Raw genomic sequence first — 17480 nt, 5'->3', positions numbered from 1 at the left:
GATTTATTTCAATGTGTCAAATCAAATCAAATGTTATTTGTCAAATGCGCCGAATACAACCTTACAGTGAAGTGCTTATTTACAAGCCCTTAACCAACAATGCAGTTTAAGAAGAATACCTGTTTAGAAGCCTCTTGGACCTAGACTTGCGCTCCGGTACCGCTTGCCGTGTGGTAGCAGATAGAACAGTTTATGACTAGAGTGGCTGGAGTCTACCACCGCCTGGTATAGAGGTCCTGGATGGCAGGAAGCTTGGCCCCAGTGATGAGGTGGGCCCTACGCACTACCCTCTGTAGTGACTTGCAGTCAGAGGCCGATCAGTTGCCATACCAAGCAGTGATGCAACCCGTCAGGATACTCTTGATGGTGCAGCTGTAGAACCTTTTGAGGATCTGAGGACCCATGCCAAATCTTTTCAGTCTCCTGAGGGGGAATAGGTTTTGTCGTGCCCTCTTCACGACAGTCTTGGTGTAATTGGACAATGTTAGTTTGTTAGTGATGTGGAGGCTAAGGAACTTGAAGCTCTCAACCTGCTCCACTGCAGCCCTGTTTATGAAAATGGGGGCATGCTCAGTCCTCCTTTTCCTGTAGTCCACAATCTCCTTGGTCTTGATCACGTTGAGGGAGAGGTTGTTGTCCTTGCACCACACAGTCAGGTCTCTGACTTCCTCCCTATAGGCTGTCTCATTGTTGTCGGTGATCAGGCCTACCACTGTTGTGTCATCTGCAAAATTGATGATGGTGTTGGAGTCATGCCTGGCAATGCAGTCATGAGTGAACAGGGAGAACAGGAGGGGACTGAGTACACACTCCTGAGGGGCCACCGTGTTGAGGATCAGCGTGGCGGATGTATTGTTACCTACCCTTACCACTGGTGGGCAGTCCGTCAGGAGGTCCAGGATCCAGTTGCAGAGGGAGGTGATCAGCCCCAGGGTCCTTAGCTTAGTGATGAGCTTTGAGTGCGCTGTGGTGTTGAACGCTGAGCTGTAGTCAATGAATAGCATTCTCACATGGGTGTTCCTTTTGTCCAGGTGGGAAAGGGCAGTGTGGAGTGCAATAGAGATTGCATCATCTGTGGAACTGTTGGGGAGGTATGCAAATTGGAGTGGATCTAGGGTTTCTGGGATAATGGTGTTAATGTGAGCTATGACCAGCCTTTCAAAACACTTCATGGCTACAGACGTGAGTGCTACGGGTTGGTAGTCATTTAGGCAGGTTACCTTAGTGTTCTTAGGCACAGGGACTATGGTGGTCTGCTTGAAACATGTTGGTATTACAGACTCAGACAGGGAGAGGTTGAAAATGTCAGTGAAGACACTTGCCAGTTGGTCAGCGCATGCTTGGAGTACACGTCCTAGTAATCCATCTGGCCCTACGTCCTTGTGATAGTTGACCTGTTTAAAGTCCTTACTCACATCGGCTGCAGAAAACATGATCGCACTGTTGTCCGGAACAGTTGAGGCTCTCATGCATGTTTCAGTCTTACTAGCCTCAAAGCGAGCATAGAAGTAATTTATATCCTCAGGTTGGCTCGTGTCACTGGGAAGCTCTCGGCTGTGCTTCCCTTTGTAGTCTGTAATAGTTTGCAAGCCCTGACACATCCGACGAGTGTCAGAGCCGGTGTAGTATGATTCGTTCTTAGTCCTGTGTTGACGCTTTACCTGTTTGATGGTTCGTCGAAGGGCACAGCGGGATTTCTTATAAGCTTTTGGGTTAGAGTCCCCCTCCTTGAAAGTGGCAGCTCTACCGTTTAGCTCAGTGCGGATGTTGTCTGTAATCCATGGCTTCTGGTTGGGGTATGTACGTATGGTCACTGTGGGGACGACGTCCTCGATGCACTTATTGATGAATCCAGTGACTGATGTGGTGTACTCCTCAATGCCATCGGAAGAATCCCGGAATGTATTCCAATCTGTGCTAGCAAAACAGTCCTGTAGTTTAGCATCTGCTTCTTCTGACCACTTTTTTATTGACCGAGTCACTGGTACTTGCTGCTTTAATTTTATCTTGTATGCAGGAATCAGGAGGATAGAATTTGCCAAATGGATCGCGAGGAAGAGCTTTGTACGTGTCTCTGTGTGTGGAGTAAAGGTAGTCTTCTTTTCCCTCTGGTTGCACATTTAACATGCTGGTAGAAATGAAGTAAAACAGATTTAAGTTTCCCTGCATTAAAGTCTCCGGCCACTAGGAGCATGGACAAACTACAAGGAGACAGAATGTGTCTCCTTCCTGTGCGTTATGACGGCTGCGTGGTCCCATGGTGATTATACTTGCGTACTATTGTTTGTACAGATGAACGTGGTACCTTCAAGCGTTTGGAAATTGCTCCCAAGGATGAACCAGACTTGTGGAGGTCTACAATTTTTTTCTGAGGTCTTGGCTGATTTCTTTTGATTTTCCCATGATATCAAGTAAAGAGGCACTGAGTTTGAAGGTAGGCCTTGAAATACATCCACAGGTACACCTCCAATTGACTCAAATTATGCCAATTAGCCTATCAGAAGCTTTTAAAGCCATGACATCATTTTCTGGAATTCTCCAAGCGGTTTAAAGGCACAGTCAACTTAGTGTATGTAAACGTCTGACCCACTGGAATTGTGATACAGTGAATTATAAGTGAAATAAGCTGTCTGAAAAATTACTTGTGTCATGTACAAAGTCGACTTGCCAAAACTATAGTTTGTTTACAAGAAATTTGTGGAGTGAAAAACAAGTTTTAATGACTCCAACCTAAGTGTATGTAGATGTCCGACTTCAACTGTATGTCTCCTCTCATAGACCTACACCACGCCACACTGATGGAAAGGTCAACACTCACAGGAAGATAACACGATTACAATGGAGGGAAGTGTACAGTTGGAGAAGGGCAGGGCCAGGAGGGGAAAAGGCTAGCTAAATGGATTGATAGGCTGGGAGGTGGAGCAGTAGTGGATGGAGAGGGGAATGAAGGGAGGGGTAGATGCTGAAACGAAGGGGTTTGAGCTCGGATTTACAGAGGCAGAGTTCTGGGGCCTGCCGTTCCTCCTCTCCTCCATCACACTGTCTCTGTCTGAAGGACTCTTTATCTCCTCTGGGCTAGCTGCGAGCTGCTAACAGCCTCTATACTGTATATGTCCCATGTGGCACCCTTTCCCCTTTATAATCCCAAAAGTTGCGCACCACATAGGGAATAAGGTTCTATTTGGGATGCACCCCTATTCATCTCTCATCACCACAACACTGTTCTGGCTATTCCATGCTTTACAAGCTAGCTCTGAGGTAGTTGGATATACTGTAGCTAGGGAAGAACATTCACTTTGCCCAATAACAGTAATTTGTCCTATAAAGATCAATAATAAATCAAGTAAATGATATATTTGGATGATGATGATGCTGATTTATATTTCTACCAGTATTGTAACAGTCTAATGTGAGCAGACGTTGTTGGAATAGTTGGGTATGGTTTACTCATGACTCTCTGATGTGATAATTACCACTGCAGACATTGTGGTTTCACCCTCATTCTCAGTGGAAAATATTCCTCATCCTCCCTCCTCCCTAGTGCTGTTGGAACATTTACTAACACACTCGCCTATTTTCTAACGTGTCTGACTCGCTCTGGTCTGTTGCACACATGCTTGCACACACACTTGTTCATACTGTCATATCACTCCTAATACACATGTACGTATATCAATAGGTTATTATTACAGCACTTGGCAGTGTAGGTCATTTTCCAAGTCCAAACCCTGGTCTGGTTTTTCCCTGCAACGCGCCCCTGTGGGCCCTGGTCAAAAGTAGTGCACTATGTAGGGAATATGGTGCCATTTGGGATGGATCCCAGGACTGGTTGGTATTGCTCAGTGTTGGGGACTGGGAGTGGTGGTCCCCCCCCCCCCCCCCCCCCAGTCTAGCACGCTGGCCATTGATGCTGAGTGTTGTAGGTGGTTGTGTACCAACTTCCATGGAGGACTTGTGCTGAGGGCTGTTGGTGGTTTTGTACTGCGGTCTGTGTCAGGCGAGGGTTTTCAATCCTCCCTCAGCTCATTTGGCTGGGCTGGCAGTAACTTCCCAGTCTACAGACTGAGGAGGCAAGATAAACATGGCGCCGGAGGGGATGGCTGCCGTTTTGTGGGCCCTTAACCAACTGTGGTATTTTATTTTATTTATTTGTAACTTATTTTGTGCATAATGTCGCTGCTACCAACTCTTATGATCGAAAAGAGCTTCTGGAAATCAGAACAGTGATTACCCACCTTGAATTGGAGAAATCATTTTTCTTCAATGAGTCAGACTAGGGGGATTTACTCCAGACACCCGAACAGGCCCTCATCTCCGTCATTAGCATTAGGAAGAGACTAAGCTTTTGCAAAAGGAGATCGGGGTGCCTTGTGAGGATCAGGCGACGAGTTGCTAATCTGCCTGTGCCTTCGGTAATATTGGCCAACGTACAATCACAGGATAAAATGGACAAACTAACAGCATGTATATTCTACGGGACATTAAAGACTGTAATGTCTTATGTTTCACCGAGTCACGGCTGAACGACGACATGAACAACATACAGCTGGCGGGTTATACCCTGTACTGGCAGGATAGAATAGCAGCCTCTGGTAATAAAGGGGTGAAAGTCTATGTATATTTGTAAACAACACCTGGTGCACGATATCTAAGGAATTCTCGAGGTTTTGCTCGCCTGAGGTAGAGTATTTCATGATAAGCTGTAGACTACACTATCTACCTAGAGAGTTTTTCATCAATATTCTTCGTAGCTGTCTATTTATACCATCACAAACCGATGCCGACACTAATACCGCTCTCACTGAGCTGTATAAGGCCATAAGCAAACAGGAAAACGCTCATCCAGAGGTGGCGCTTTCAAGGAGCGGGACTCTAACCCGGAAGCTTATAAGAAATCCCGCTATGCCCTCCGACAAACCATTAAACAGGTAAAGCGTCAATACAGGACTAAGATGAAATCGTGCAAAACCGTCTCGGACACTCGTTGGATATGGCAGGGCTTGCAAACTATTACAAGACTACAAAGGGAAGCACAGCCGAGAGCTGCCCAATGACACCAGCCAACCAGACGAGCTAAATGACTTCTATGCATGCTTCGAGGCAAGTAACACTGAAACATGCATGAGCATCAGCTGTTCCGGATGACTGTGTGATCACGCTCTCCGCAGCCGATGTGAGTAAAGCCTTTAAACAGGTCAACAATCACAAGGTCACCAGGACGTGTACTCCGAGCATGCGCTCGGCAAGTGTCTTCACAGACATTTTCAATCTCTCCTTGTCGGAGTCTTTAATACCAACATGTTTCAAGTAGACCACCATAGTCCCTGTGCCCCAAAACTCTAAGGTAACGTGCCTAAATGACTACCAACCCATAGCACTCACATCTGTATCCATGAAGTGCTTGAACGGCTGGTCATGGCTCACATCAACACTATTATCCCAGAAACCCTAGATCCACCCCAATTTGCATACCTCCCCAACAGATCCACAGATGATGCAATCTCTATTGCACTCCACATTGCCCTTTACCACCGGGACAAAAGGAACTCCTATGTGAGAATTCTATTCATTGACTACAGCTCAGCGTTCAACAACACAACGACCTCAAAGCTCATCACTAAACTAAGGACCCTGGGACAAAACACCTTCCTCTGCAACTGGATCCTGGACATCCTGACGGACTGCCCGCCTGTGGTAAGGGTAAGTAACAACACATCCGCTATGCTGATTCTCAACACAGGGGCCCCTCAGCGGTGCGTCTCCTCCTGTTCTCCCTGTTCACTCATAACTGCATGGCCAGGCACGACTCCAACACCATCATCAAGTTTGCTGACAACACAACAGTGGTAGGCCTGATCACCGACAACGATGAGACAGCCTATAGGGAGGAAGTCAGAGACCTGACTGTGTGGTGCAAGGACAACAACCTCTCCCTCAACATGATCAAGACCAAGGAGGTTGTGGACTACAGGAAAAGGAGGACCGAGCACGCCCCCATTCTCATCGACGGAGCTGTAGTGGTGCAGGTTGAGAGCTTCAAGTTCCTTGGCCTACACATCAACAACAAACTAACATGGTGCAAGCATATCAAGACAGTCGTGAAGAGGGCACAACAAAACCTTTTCTCCCTCAGGAGACTGAAAAGATTTGGCATGGGTCCTCAGATCCTCAAAAGGTTCTACAGCTGCACCATCGAGAGCATCCTGATGGGTTGCATCACTGCCTGGTATGGCAACTGATTGGCCCCCGACCGCAAGGCACTACAGAGGGTAGTGCGTCCGGCCCAGTACATCACTGAGGCCAAGCTTCCTGCCATCCAGGACCTCTATACCAGGCGGTGACAGAGGAAGGCCCTAAAATTCTCTGCTGCCGCACCTGAGCGCCACGTCTAGGTCCAATTGGCTTCTAAACAGCTTCTACCCTCAAGCCATAAGACTCCTGAACATCTAATCAAATAACTACCCAGACTATATGCATTGCCCCCCCCCCTTTTACGCTGCTGCTACTCTCTGTTATTATCTATACATAGTCACTTTAATAACTCTACCTCCATGTACATAATCACCTCAATTACCTCGACTAACCAGTGCCCCGCACATTGACTCTGTACCGGTGCCTCTTGTATATTGCCTCGCTATTGTTATTTTACTGATGCTTTTTAATTATTTGTTACTTTTATTTATTCCTTATTTTTTGTATGTTTCTTAAAACTGCATTGTTTGTTAAGGGCTTGTAAGTAAGCATTTCACTGTAAGGTGTTGTATTCAGCACATGTGACAAATGACATTTGATTTGATTTGAAAATAACCATTTTGACCCTTTGCAGCATCCCTTTACAGCAATCTCAGACACACACACAAACACAAACAGCAGTGACACAAACAGCTAACACAAAATCAAAGACACAAGCGCTCAAACACACCGTTATCTACAGTGTCGCCAGAATAAATGCTTCTGTCCACCAGATAATGATTTCTCTAAACTCATTCCATACTCTTCTCAGCCGTGGAACAATAAGTGAACGGCTGTTCACAGGATTGGTTAACTCTGGAGACTACTTTGGTGTCGAGAGAGTTAGGAGGTAAATCAACCTTTAACTTCCTTGCACCCTATGTCGGAATTATGTCCAAAAGACGTTTCGATTGGACGCTTAGGTGTCCCTAGGGCATTTCAGACAGCTGTCTGAGTATTTTTATAACAAACAATATATATTTTTTAATTTAACTGTGTTTTGTATCTTAATGTGTATTTAATGTGTATATATACAGTGGGGCAAAAAAGTATTTAGTCAGACACCAATTGTGCAAGTTTTCCCACTTAAAAAGATGAGAGGCCTGTAATTTTCATCATAGGTACACTTCAACTACGACAGACAAAATGAGAAAAAGAAATCCAGAAAATCACATTGTAGGATTTTTTATGAATTTATTTGCAAATTATGGTGGAAAATAAGTATCTGGTCACCTACAAACAAGCAATATTGCTGGCTCTCACAGACCTGTAACTTCTTCTTTAAGAGGCTCCTCTGTCCTCCACTCGTTACCTGTATTAATGGCACCTGTTTGAACTTGTTATCAAAATAAAAGACACCTGTCCACCACCACCTCAAACAATCACACTCCAAACTCCACTATGGCCAAGACCAAAGAGCTGTCAAAGGACACCAGAAACAAAATTGTAGACCTGCACCAGGCTGGGAAGACTGCATCTGCAATAGGTAAGCAGCTTGGTTTGAAGAAATCAACTGTGGGAGAAATTATTAGGAAATGGAAGACGTACAAGACCACTGATAATCTCCCTCGATCTGGGGCTCTACAAAAGATCTCACCCTGTGGGGTCAAAATGATCACAAGAACGGTGAGCAAAAATCCCGGAACCACACGGGGGGACCTAGCGAATGACCTGCAGAGAGCTGGGAACAAAGTAACAAAGCCTACCCTCAGTAACACACTACGCCGCCAGGGACTCAAATCCTGCAGTGCCAGACGTGTCCCCCTGCTTAAGCCAGTACATGTCCAGGCCCGTTTGAAGTTTGCTAGAGAGCATTTGGATGATACAGAAGAAGATTGAGAGAATGTCATATGGTCAGATGAAACCAAAATATACATTTTTGGTAAAAACTCAACTCGTCGTGTTTGGAGGTCAAAGAATGCTGAGTTGCATCCAAAGACCACCATACCTACTGGGAAGCATGGGGGTGGACACATCATGCTTTGGGGCTGTTTTTCTGCAAAGGGACCAGGACGACTGATCCGTGTAAAGGAAAGAATGAATGGGGCCATGTTTCGTGAGATTTTGAGTGAAAACCTCCTTCCATCAGCAAGTGCATTGAAGATGAAACATGGCTGGGTCTTTCAGCATGACAATGATCCCAAACACACCGCCCGAGCAACGAAGGAGTGGCTTCGTAAGAAGTATTTCAAGGTCCTGGAGTGGCCTAGCCAGTATCCAGATCTCAACCCCATAGAAAATCTTTGGAGGGAGTTGAAAGTCCGTGTTGCCCAGCGACAGCCCCAAAACATCACTGCTCTAGAGGAGATCTGCATGGAGGAATGGGCCAAAATACCAGCAACAGTGTGTGAAAACCTTGTGAAGACTTAAAGAAAACGTTTGTCTTCTGTCATTGCCAACAAAAGGTATATAACAAAGTATTGAGATAAACTTTTGTTATTGGCCAAATACTTATTTTCCACCATCATTTGCAAATAAATTCATAAAAAATCCTACAATGTGATTTTCTGGATATTTTTTTCTCATTTTGTCTGTTGAAGTGTACCTATGATGAAAATTAAAGGCCTCTCTCATCTTTTTAAGTGGGAGAACTTGCACAATTGGTTGCTGACTAAATACTTTTTTGCCCCACTGTATATATGTTTATCTATACCTGCCTATTGATATGTTTGTTTTGTATTGTGCGGGGCTCATTTGCAAAAGAGACATTAGTCTCAGTATGACTTAATAAAAGGTTAATAATAATAATAATAATATGCTATGTATAATTCCAATGCTAAGCAAAAAAAATGAAACACACACACACACACACACACACACACACACACACTCACACACACACACACACACTCACACACACACTCACACACTCACACACTCACACACTCACACACACACACACACACACACACACACACACACACACACACACACACACCATTCCCCCTCTGCTCGCATCAATTCCATCTCCCTCAATCACATCAACACTGTCGCTCAGGAAGAGGTTGTTCACTTACCACCAGTTGCCACGGTGAGATCACGCAGGAAATGTCCATAGAAGGGAAAATCGAAGGAAAGATTTACTCTCTGCATGAAAAAAAACACAGATGACGCAGATCAGAAAGAGAGCTCCGAAAATACAGAAAAATACTCATTAGGATTAAACTTCAGTCAGAGAAAGAAGGTGTTGACAAAGAGGCACTCGGGAGAGACAATTCCCAGTGTTCTACCTTTTTCAGTCCTTGTGGTAGTTGACTTTAAATTTGACCACGAGCCAAGTTGTGAATTGTTTTCAAGCAAATGTAAAACTCCCAGGATAAAATACACACCATTGTGGTTATGAAAAGAAAGCATTTATGAGTTTCAGAGACCTTCATGAAGTTTGATGAAACATGTTTCCCCAATGGAAAACCTTTTTTCCCCCCAAGGGCAGACTCAGCCAAGAGCTCGAACATAAAAGTAGATGTATTTGTCAGTAATTTTTCAATAACAATTTCTGGTCAAAACAAGATTAGTACTAAAATGTGTTGATAACAACCAGCAAAAAAAGCCTGAATGAGCTGACTACAGTATATTCCTAGTAAGGTATAACATTTATAGATTTATGAATTCATATGCTATTTGGATTTTACTCTCTACCACACTGTTTGGTACTATTGCTGTGTTAGATAGAGTAACTGAATCGATTACTGTGACAAGGTGAATGTTTACAGCACTGCTTCGAGGCAGCAGGACACTACACTCACTTGAGTCACTACAGGACTCTATCATGGCATGTGTCCCAAATGGCACCCTATTCCCGAGTGTTTCTATAGCATATGCTGGGTATGATAGAGAATAGAGAGCATAACTCCATGGCAAACGCAGCTGCATGATCCAGGATTCAACCAGAGGAAGTAATGCTGCGGCCCACCACAGTCAATTACTATGACTAAACACAGACTTTCAACAGCCCAGCTTCTCTGCTTCATTTTGATGAACTCGACCTCTGTGTTTTTCTTGTTGTTTTTTACGAACCTATTGACTGACTATGCTATGTGGGTATTCCAACACTCTGGGACTGACACAGCATAGTGCCAGAAATCAACACTACACATACTGTGACATATTTCTGCCACCCCTAGCCCCCTCATGTTGTCCTCTGTGGGTGTCTCCCAAATGGCACCGTATTTCCTATATAGTGCACTACGTTTGACCTATGGGCTCTGGACAAAAGTAGTGCCCTGCACAGTGAAGGTCCTTGTTTGGTCTGAATGGGGTTTGGTACCGCCGGCTGGGCTGGCTGGCACTGATATCCCCAGGCCAAATGGCCCGTGCCTGATGTGATGTAGCGCTCAGTTTAGCCTGTTTCTCCTCTTCTCTCCTGCCTCAATGACCATTCACTTTCAAATGACAGATGGGAGGAAAGAGGGGAGCATTTATGTCCAGCATAAACATATTGATTCTCTGGACACAGCCAATGTCTGAGTGTACTGTATGTCCCAAATAACCCTATTCCCAATGTAGTGCACTACTTTCAACCAGGGCCAATAGTTCAAAGGTAGTGCACTATGTAGGGAAGAGGATGGCATTTGGGACACAGCCTGAGAAAACTTCCCAATCCCACTTCCTCCCTTCTTTCACTGTGGAAGAAGAATAAAAGCTGCCCTCTTCAGTTAAAAGGGAAACTGTGCCCCAGTTTGTATAGTTCAATCCATCATCTAGTGATTGAAGGAGGTTGGGGAGAATACACAATGTGAAACTCCATTTTGTGTCTTCATTTGTTGTGGTCGGGCCACTGTTCCATTGTTTCCTCGGTTACACTTTTATAAGTGACTTCATCCACTCTCCTCCCTCTTGTCATTGCCACCCTTTTCTCTGTCTCCTGACCATATAAGGACCTGTGATGCAAAGCCCAAAGCATCTGGGAGACCTCCGCAGTATGCGCCTCACAAGGTACACCTGTTTGTGCTCCGGAGTGAAGCTTTTCTAGGTACAGATCTAGGATCTCCCCCCAATCCTAACATTAACCATTAGTAGGGGAATGCAAAACTGACCCAAGATCAGCGTCTAGGGGCAATTTCACCATACTGCTGCAGGCGTTCATCTCCCCCTGCAGTCTGACCAATGCCCCATTGATGCCAGTCTATATGATATCATACAACCTCAAGGTGTCTACACTTCTAATCAGAATCTGAGAGGAAGGTTGTCTTACCGCAGCTTGCCTGTGAGTGTTGGACAGGATGCCATGGATCTTCACCTTGTCCTTGTCCATCTGGTCAACGTTTACCCACAAGTCTTTGCTCATGGGGTCCGTGGGGCCGTAGGTCTTCGATGTGTAGTAGTTGTGATCTGTGTCCTCCTGTTGGACACAAAACAAAAGCACTGATTGGTTACACTTCATTTGGAGTATCCCTTTACAGACGGTCTATAGAAGTTCTATTAGAACCCGAAACGAAAAGCATCCATTCAATAAGTTACCATTTGGTCGACAGCAAGATCGTAAGAGACGAGAGTTGTTGCTCGTAGTGTGGGATTTAAGAAAGGCAGAGCGCTCAAACGTAGTTGGGCAGGGAGGGATAGTAGTGAATGAGAGTGGATGTAACCCTGTGCCTAGGGTGACTTATTCAAATAGAGCCTCTGCTCCTCCATGTACATTAACTCAGCTGTATGACGTGACGTGCAAGAGAGGGACATCTCTCTCTCTCTCCTCTTTTCTATCCCGTGCTCTCTCTCTCTCTCTCTCTCTATCCCTCTCTCTCTCTTTCTCTCCCTTTTCTATCCCGTGCTCTCTCTCTCTCTCCTCTCCTCTTTTCTATCCCGTGCTCTCTCTCTCTCTCTCCTCTCCTCTTTTCTATCCCGTGCTCTCTCTCTCTCTCTCTCCTCTCCTCTTTTCTATCCCGTGCTCTCTCTCTCTCTCTCTCCTCTCCTCTTTTCTATCCCGTGCTCTCTCTCTCTCTCTCCTCTCCTCTTTTCTATCCCGTGCTCTCTCTCTCTCTCCTCTCCTCTTTTCTATCCCGTGCTCTCTCTCTCTCTCTCTCCTCTTTTCTATCCCGTGCTCTCTCTCTCTCTCTCCTCTCCTCTTTTCTATCCCGTGCTCTCTCTCTCTCTCTCTCTCTCTCCTCTCCTCTTTTCTATCCCGTGCTCTCTCTCTCTCTCTCTCTCCTCTTTTCTATCCCGTGCCCTCTCTCTCTCTCTCTCCTCTCCTCTTTTCTATCCCGTCTCTCTCTCTCTCTCTCTCCCTCTCCTCTTTTCTATCCCGTGCTCTCTCTCTCTCTCTCCTCTCCTCTTTTCTATCCCGTGCTCTCTCTCTCTCTCTCTCTCTCCTCTCCTCTTTTCTATCCCGTGCTCTCTCTCTCTCTCCTCTCCTCTTTTCTATCCCGTGCTCTCTCTCTCTCTCCTCTCCTCTTTTCTATCCCGTGCTCTCTCTCTCTCCTCTCCTCTTTTCTATCCCGTGCTCTCTCTCTCTCTCTCTCTCTCTCCTTTGCTGCTCAGACCCTAACAGACTAAATCAAATCTCTCCTCTGCACACATTCTGTCCGAGGCAATTTCCAAACCCAGACAAATTCTTTCCAAACTTGAATTTGAATTTAGACATCCACTCAACAATCTCTGGATGTATTGTTATTGTGCAGTACATATACAATTCATATAGACTATCACTAACAACCATGGAATAGTGTTATTATACAGCAATTCATTTATAGAAAGTTATTCCTACATCTCATTAGGAGATATCAGCTTTATTTAATTTTTTATTTAAAAAAAACTTTTACCCCTTTCCCTACCCAATTGGTAGTTCCAGTCTCGTCCCATCGAAGCAACTCAGATTCGGGAGAGGCGAAGGTCAAGGAGTCCGCTGCGCCACTCGGGAGGCCCAGAATTGAGCTTTTCAATTAACATGACTTTTGCTGACAGGTACTGTCTATGGAACAATAAGGTTGTGTAGGCTTATATGGCTTTTGAATATTATCTGCATAAGACATGGAAGACTAGTCTGAAATGATAAAGGTTATAGTTAAATGTGTGACTACGATTGCAATTTAGTAAAAACTGTAGAACTGAATTGGTATCCTTGATACAATGATATTGTATAGGCTTGTGTGTGTGTGTGTGTGTGTGTGTGTGTGTGTGTGTGTGTGTGTGTGTGTGTGTGTGTGTGTGTGTGTGTGTGTGTGTGTGTGTGTGTGTGTGTGTGTGTGTGTGTGTGTGTGTGTGTGTGTGTGTGTGTGTGTGTGTGTGAGTGAGTGAGTGTCTATGTTCTGTAGGCTTCTTCACTCAGAAGTGGTCGTAATGGCAGCTAATCAAATTAGGACAGCCAGAAAGCATGACTTCCTGCACTCCTAAAAGCCTGGCCCATAGGTTAATGGAGTGAAAAAGGCCCGTTAACGTTTGTTAACGGACACATTCATGAGAGCTTTTACGAGCGATGTGGACGCTGCACGACTCCTTTTACTGTTTCCTGTATGGAGTAACCCGAACGCCCTGCACTGGACCCATATCTCCTGCTGCGTCCCAAATGGCACGCTATTATGTATATAGTGGACTACTTTTGACCAGGGCCCATATAGGGGATAGGGTGTCATTTGGGACAGACCCTGTAACAGCTGGTAGAACGTTTTTTTTAATGGGACATCTTCTCTGGGCCTCTCGTAAACCCCAAATACAAAATATTGCCTATCATCCCCTGGCCAATAGTAGTGTAATATAAATGGAATAGGGTGCCAAAAGGGTGGAATAGGGTGGAATAGGGACGTAACAAGATGTTTTCGACTTTAGAGAAGTGAAATGTTGCTTACAAAGACACCGTAACCAGTCTCTCCAAATGACAAGTCAGCAGACATCATGCCAAACAAAGACAACATCTTAGAAAATATGCTGAATCTCTCCTTAGAACTTTGATAATATTCAGCAGCTTTGGAAGTTGCCCAATTGTGCTGCTTGGAGAGAGAGAGAGAGAAGAGGTTTTTCAACTGACCTCTATCAGACTGATAAGTAGGACATGCTGAGCTTTGCGCTTCCTCTGATAATATAAACATTGTGGTGTGTGTGTGTGTGTGTGTGTGTGTGTGTGTTGTGTGTGTGTGTGTGTGTGTGTGTTTCACTGAGGTGGGCTAATCAAAGAGCTGTGAGAAACACTACATGAACTAAACCAACACAAATAACTCTTTCATTGAAAATAAACACTTCATATTATTTTCCTTGGAGAACAGTAATCTGAAAGATGTGTGGGCCTCAATACAACCCACACTGTAATACTAGAGTGTAGAATGGAATAGAGAGAGACTGTTCTGGCTTTACGTAGCCCTAGTGGGGTTAATACATATTAAATCCTCTTAATTCAAGCTCGGCATCACAGATGGGATATTGCTTTTGATTAATTGGCCGACCTTAAACACACGTCACCAAAGATGTTGAATCGCATTTGCGAGCGACCCGTGCAGACAAAGCTTGTTAGGAAAACAAACACCCTGTAGTAGCCAGTCAGGCTTACTCAGCAGATTTGTTTTGGGGGTTCGGAAACAAGGACGCTTGTAAAACAAAAGAAAACGAGTACTGCTAGACACAAACAAAGCCTTGTTACGTTTCCTACTAATCAGCACAAGATGTGTTGGCTATTTCAGGCCATCTTTGGAGAGGCGGAGAGGATGGAAGGAGGGAGGAACTCCTTGGAGGTAAGAGGGGGCCAGCTGGCTGTTCTCGCCCCAGTTTCCCCTCCCCTTCCCTGGGGTGGAGGGATCAGAGGGTTGGGAAGGCTGCCATCCTCCAGCTGGGCGTCAGGGGGAGGCAAAGAGGGACGCTGGATGCCAAGGTCAGAGAGCAGAGACACGAGGGGGTACATAGACGGGGTGGATGGGAATAGGTTCAAAAGGCCATAGGAAAGATGGCGGAGCATTTGACCCATTAATTTTAACCAGAATTCCAATGTACTGTTTGTTATATAGTGTATGCCCGCAGGCTGAGAAATATATATATCCTGACAGATAGAAGGGGAGAGAGGAAGGAAGGGTGGGTGGGTTGGTTGGAAGGAATGGTTGAGTTGAGGTGACTGGAAGATGGATGGATGATGGGAGAGAGAGAGGAAAGAGAGATTGAAACCCAACCAGTCAAACCTGAATACATTCCCTACTCTGTCCATCACAGCCCAGAAACAAGATGAAGAAAATATATATAGTCAATGTCGGTGTGTCACTGACATCGAATCCAGTTTTGCGGTTGTATGAATTCAGAATTTATGAGGCACACAAATAAACCCACATACAGTATGCTGTATGAGTTGCATTCAGTGAACCAAACAATCTCTAATTCACTTTCCAATTTAATGTTTGAGGCATTTACTCAAGTTTACTCAATAATAATGCATTAAGTCTGAATATCTTTATACCAATGTTTTACATTTCAGAATGCCTCTGTCATGTCTAAGAGATTCTGACAAAGATATGTATTACCATGCTGGGGGATTGCTCCAAGCATTTCAGCAAAGTAAAAGAAGCTGAGACGTTAGAGAAATATTTCTCAGCCAGACATTTACCTGTGGGTATAATCACTTAGCTCAGACCAGGGACAATGTTTTCATGGTGCAAGATAGTTCAAATCTGTGCAAAATACACATAAAAAAAATATTTAGAAGCTAAATATTTTTTTTAAGTGCCAACTGTATATATTTTCTTATTTAAAAATAAAGAATGTACATCTGGGTTTGTGCCCACCACAGAGCAGAGACAGCATTAGTTAAAGTGATACATGATCTTAGAGCCAGCTCTCTGTCCTTGTACTCTTGGATTTAAGTGCTGCATTCGACACTGTGTGTTATTTTAGATTCTGAACTCAATTTCGAATTACACATTAGGAATGTGACCAAAATAGCTTCTTACCACCTGAGGAACATTGACAAGGTGGGGTTGTTTCTCTCTGAGGTTGATACAGAGACTCATCCATGCTTTTTATTACAATCAAGCTTGACGACTGTAATGCTCTCCTGTCTTGTCTACGGAAGAAAGCCATTGTTTTAGAATACATTTGAAGATTATTCTATTGGTTTTTAAATCAATCCACCATTGTTCACCCCAATACAAGTCAGACATGCGTTAAGTTAAAAGTAACAGTGCCTTCGGAAAGTATTCAGACCCCTTGACTTTTTCCACATTTTGTTAAGATACAACTTATTTTAAAATGTATTCAATTGTTCCCCCCCCCCTCATCAACACAATAACCCATAATGGGCAAAGCAAAAACAGTTTAGACATTTTTGCTAATTTATAAAAAATAAAAAATTAAATTAAATAAAAAATGTACATAAGTATTCAGACCCTTTACTCAGTACTTTGTTGAAGCAGCTTTGGCAGGGATTACAGAATCGAGTTTTCTTGGATATGACGCTACAAGCGTGGCACACCTGTATTTGGGGAGTTTCTCCCATTCTTCTCTGCAGATCCTCTCAAGCTGACCATTCCCCATATTCTTATATTAGAATTATTGCTCCAGTATCCATTTTTGACGATGTTATAGTTTCGGCGGGAAAAGCCTGTTAACACAGACATTCCTCTGGTGGATTTAACTGGAGGGGGAGAAAGAGCCCCCCTTTCTCCTGTAATTTACAACAGGGTGTGAACTGTCAAACGGGTCCAGTTACCTCCTCGCCTCTTCTGTGGGTGAGAGAAGGTCTGGTTATTGTCAACCATTGCCAAGCTGATCTGACCCCATTGTGATCCTCACAGGACAGTCATGACAATAGACAGGTGTGTGCCTTTCCAAATTAGGTCCAATCAATTGAATTTACTACAGGTAAATAGAAACAGGTAAATAGAAACAGGTAAGTAGAAACATCTCAAGGATGATCAATGGAAACAGGATGCATCTGAGCTCAATTGAGTCTCATAGCAAAGGGCCTAAATGCTTATGTAAATAAGTTATTTCAGTTTTTAACTTGCAAACTTTTCTAAAAACCTGCTTTTGCTTTGTCATTATAGGGTATTGTGCTTAGATTTCTGAGTACTTAAAAAAAATATACATTTTACAATACGGCTGTAACGTAACAAAATTAGGAAAAAGTCAAGGGGTCTGAATATTTTCCAAAGGCACTGTGTGTACCCAGTAGGTCCCTCAGGTCCTCTCGCATTGGCATTTTAACTACTCAAAAGCCTAGGACCAAAATGCATGGAGGGGCAGCCAGGAATAGCCTGCCAGAGAACCTGAGGGGGGCCGAAACTGTGGACATATTTAAAAGAGATCTTAAAACACACCCTTTTAGCTTTGCTTTTCCTTAGGTT

At 44.2% G+C, this 17480-nt stretch overlaps 1 protein-coding gene across 1 annotated transcript in view; it reads right to left on the bottom strand.

Moving 5' to 3' along the window:
- The window catches only part of LOC135522582 (plexin domain-containing protein 2-like), a 171457-nt gene that overhangs the window by 81437 nt on the left and 72540 nt on the right, over positions 1-17480 (bottom strand). Inside the window, exons 3-4 of the mRNA XM_064948983.1 lie at positions 11426-11572; positions 9249-9318 (exon numbers count right to left, since the gene is read on the bottom strand). Of these exons, the coding sequence (XP_064805055.1) occupies positions 9249-9318; positions 11426-11572 (217 nt within the window). The remainder of the gene's footprint in view (positions 1-9248; positions 9319-11425; positions 11573-17480) is intronic.

This window comes from Oncorhynchus masou, chromosome 30, assembly GCF_036934945.1.
Source record: "Oncorhynchus masou masou isolate Uvic2021 chromosome 30, UVic_Omas_1.1, whole genome shotgun sequence".
Taxonomy (NCBI): domain Eukaryota; kingdom Metazoa; phylum Chordata; class Actinopteri; order Salmoniformes; family Salmonidae; genus Oncorhynchus; species Oncorhynchus masou.
This window is presented reverse-complemented; position numbering and strand designations above follow the sequence as displayed.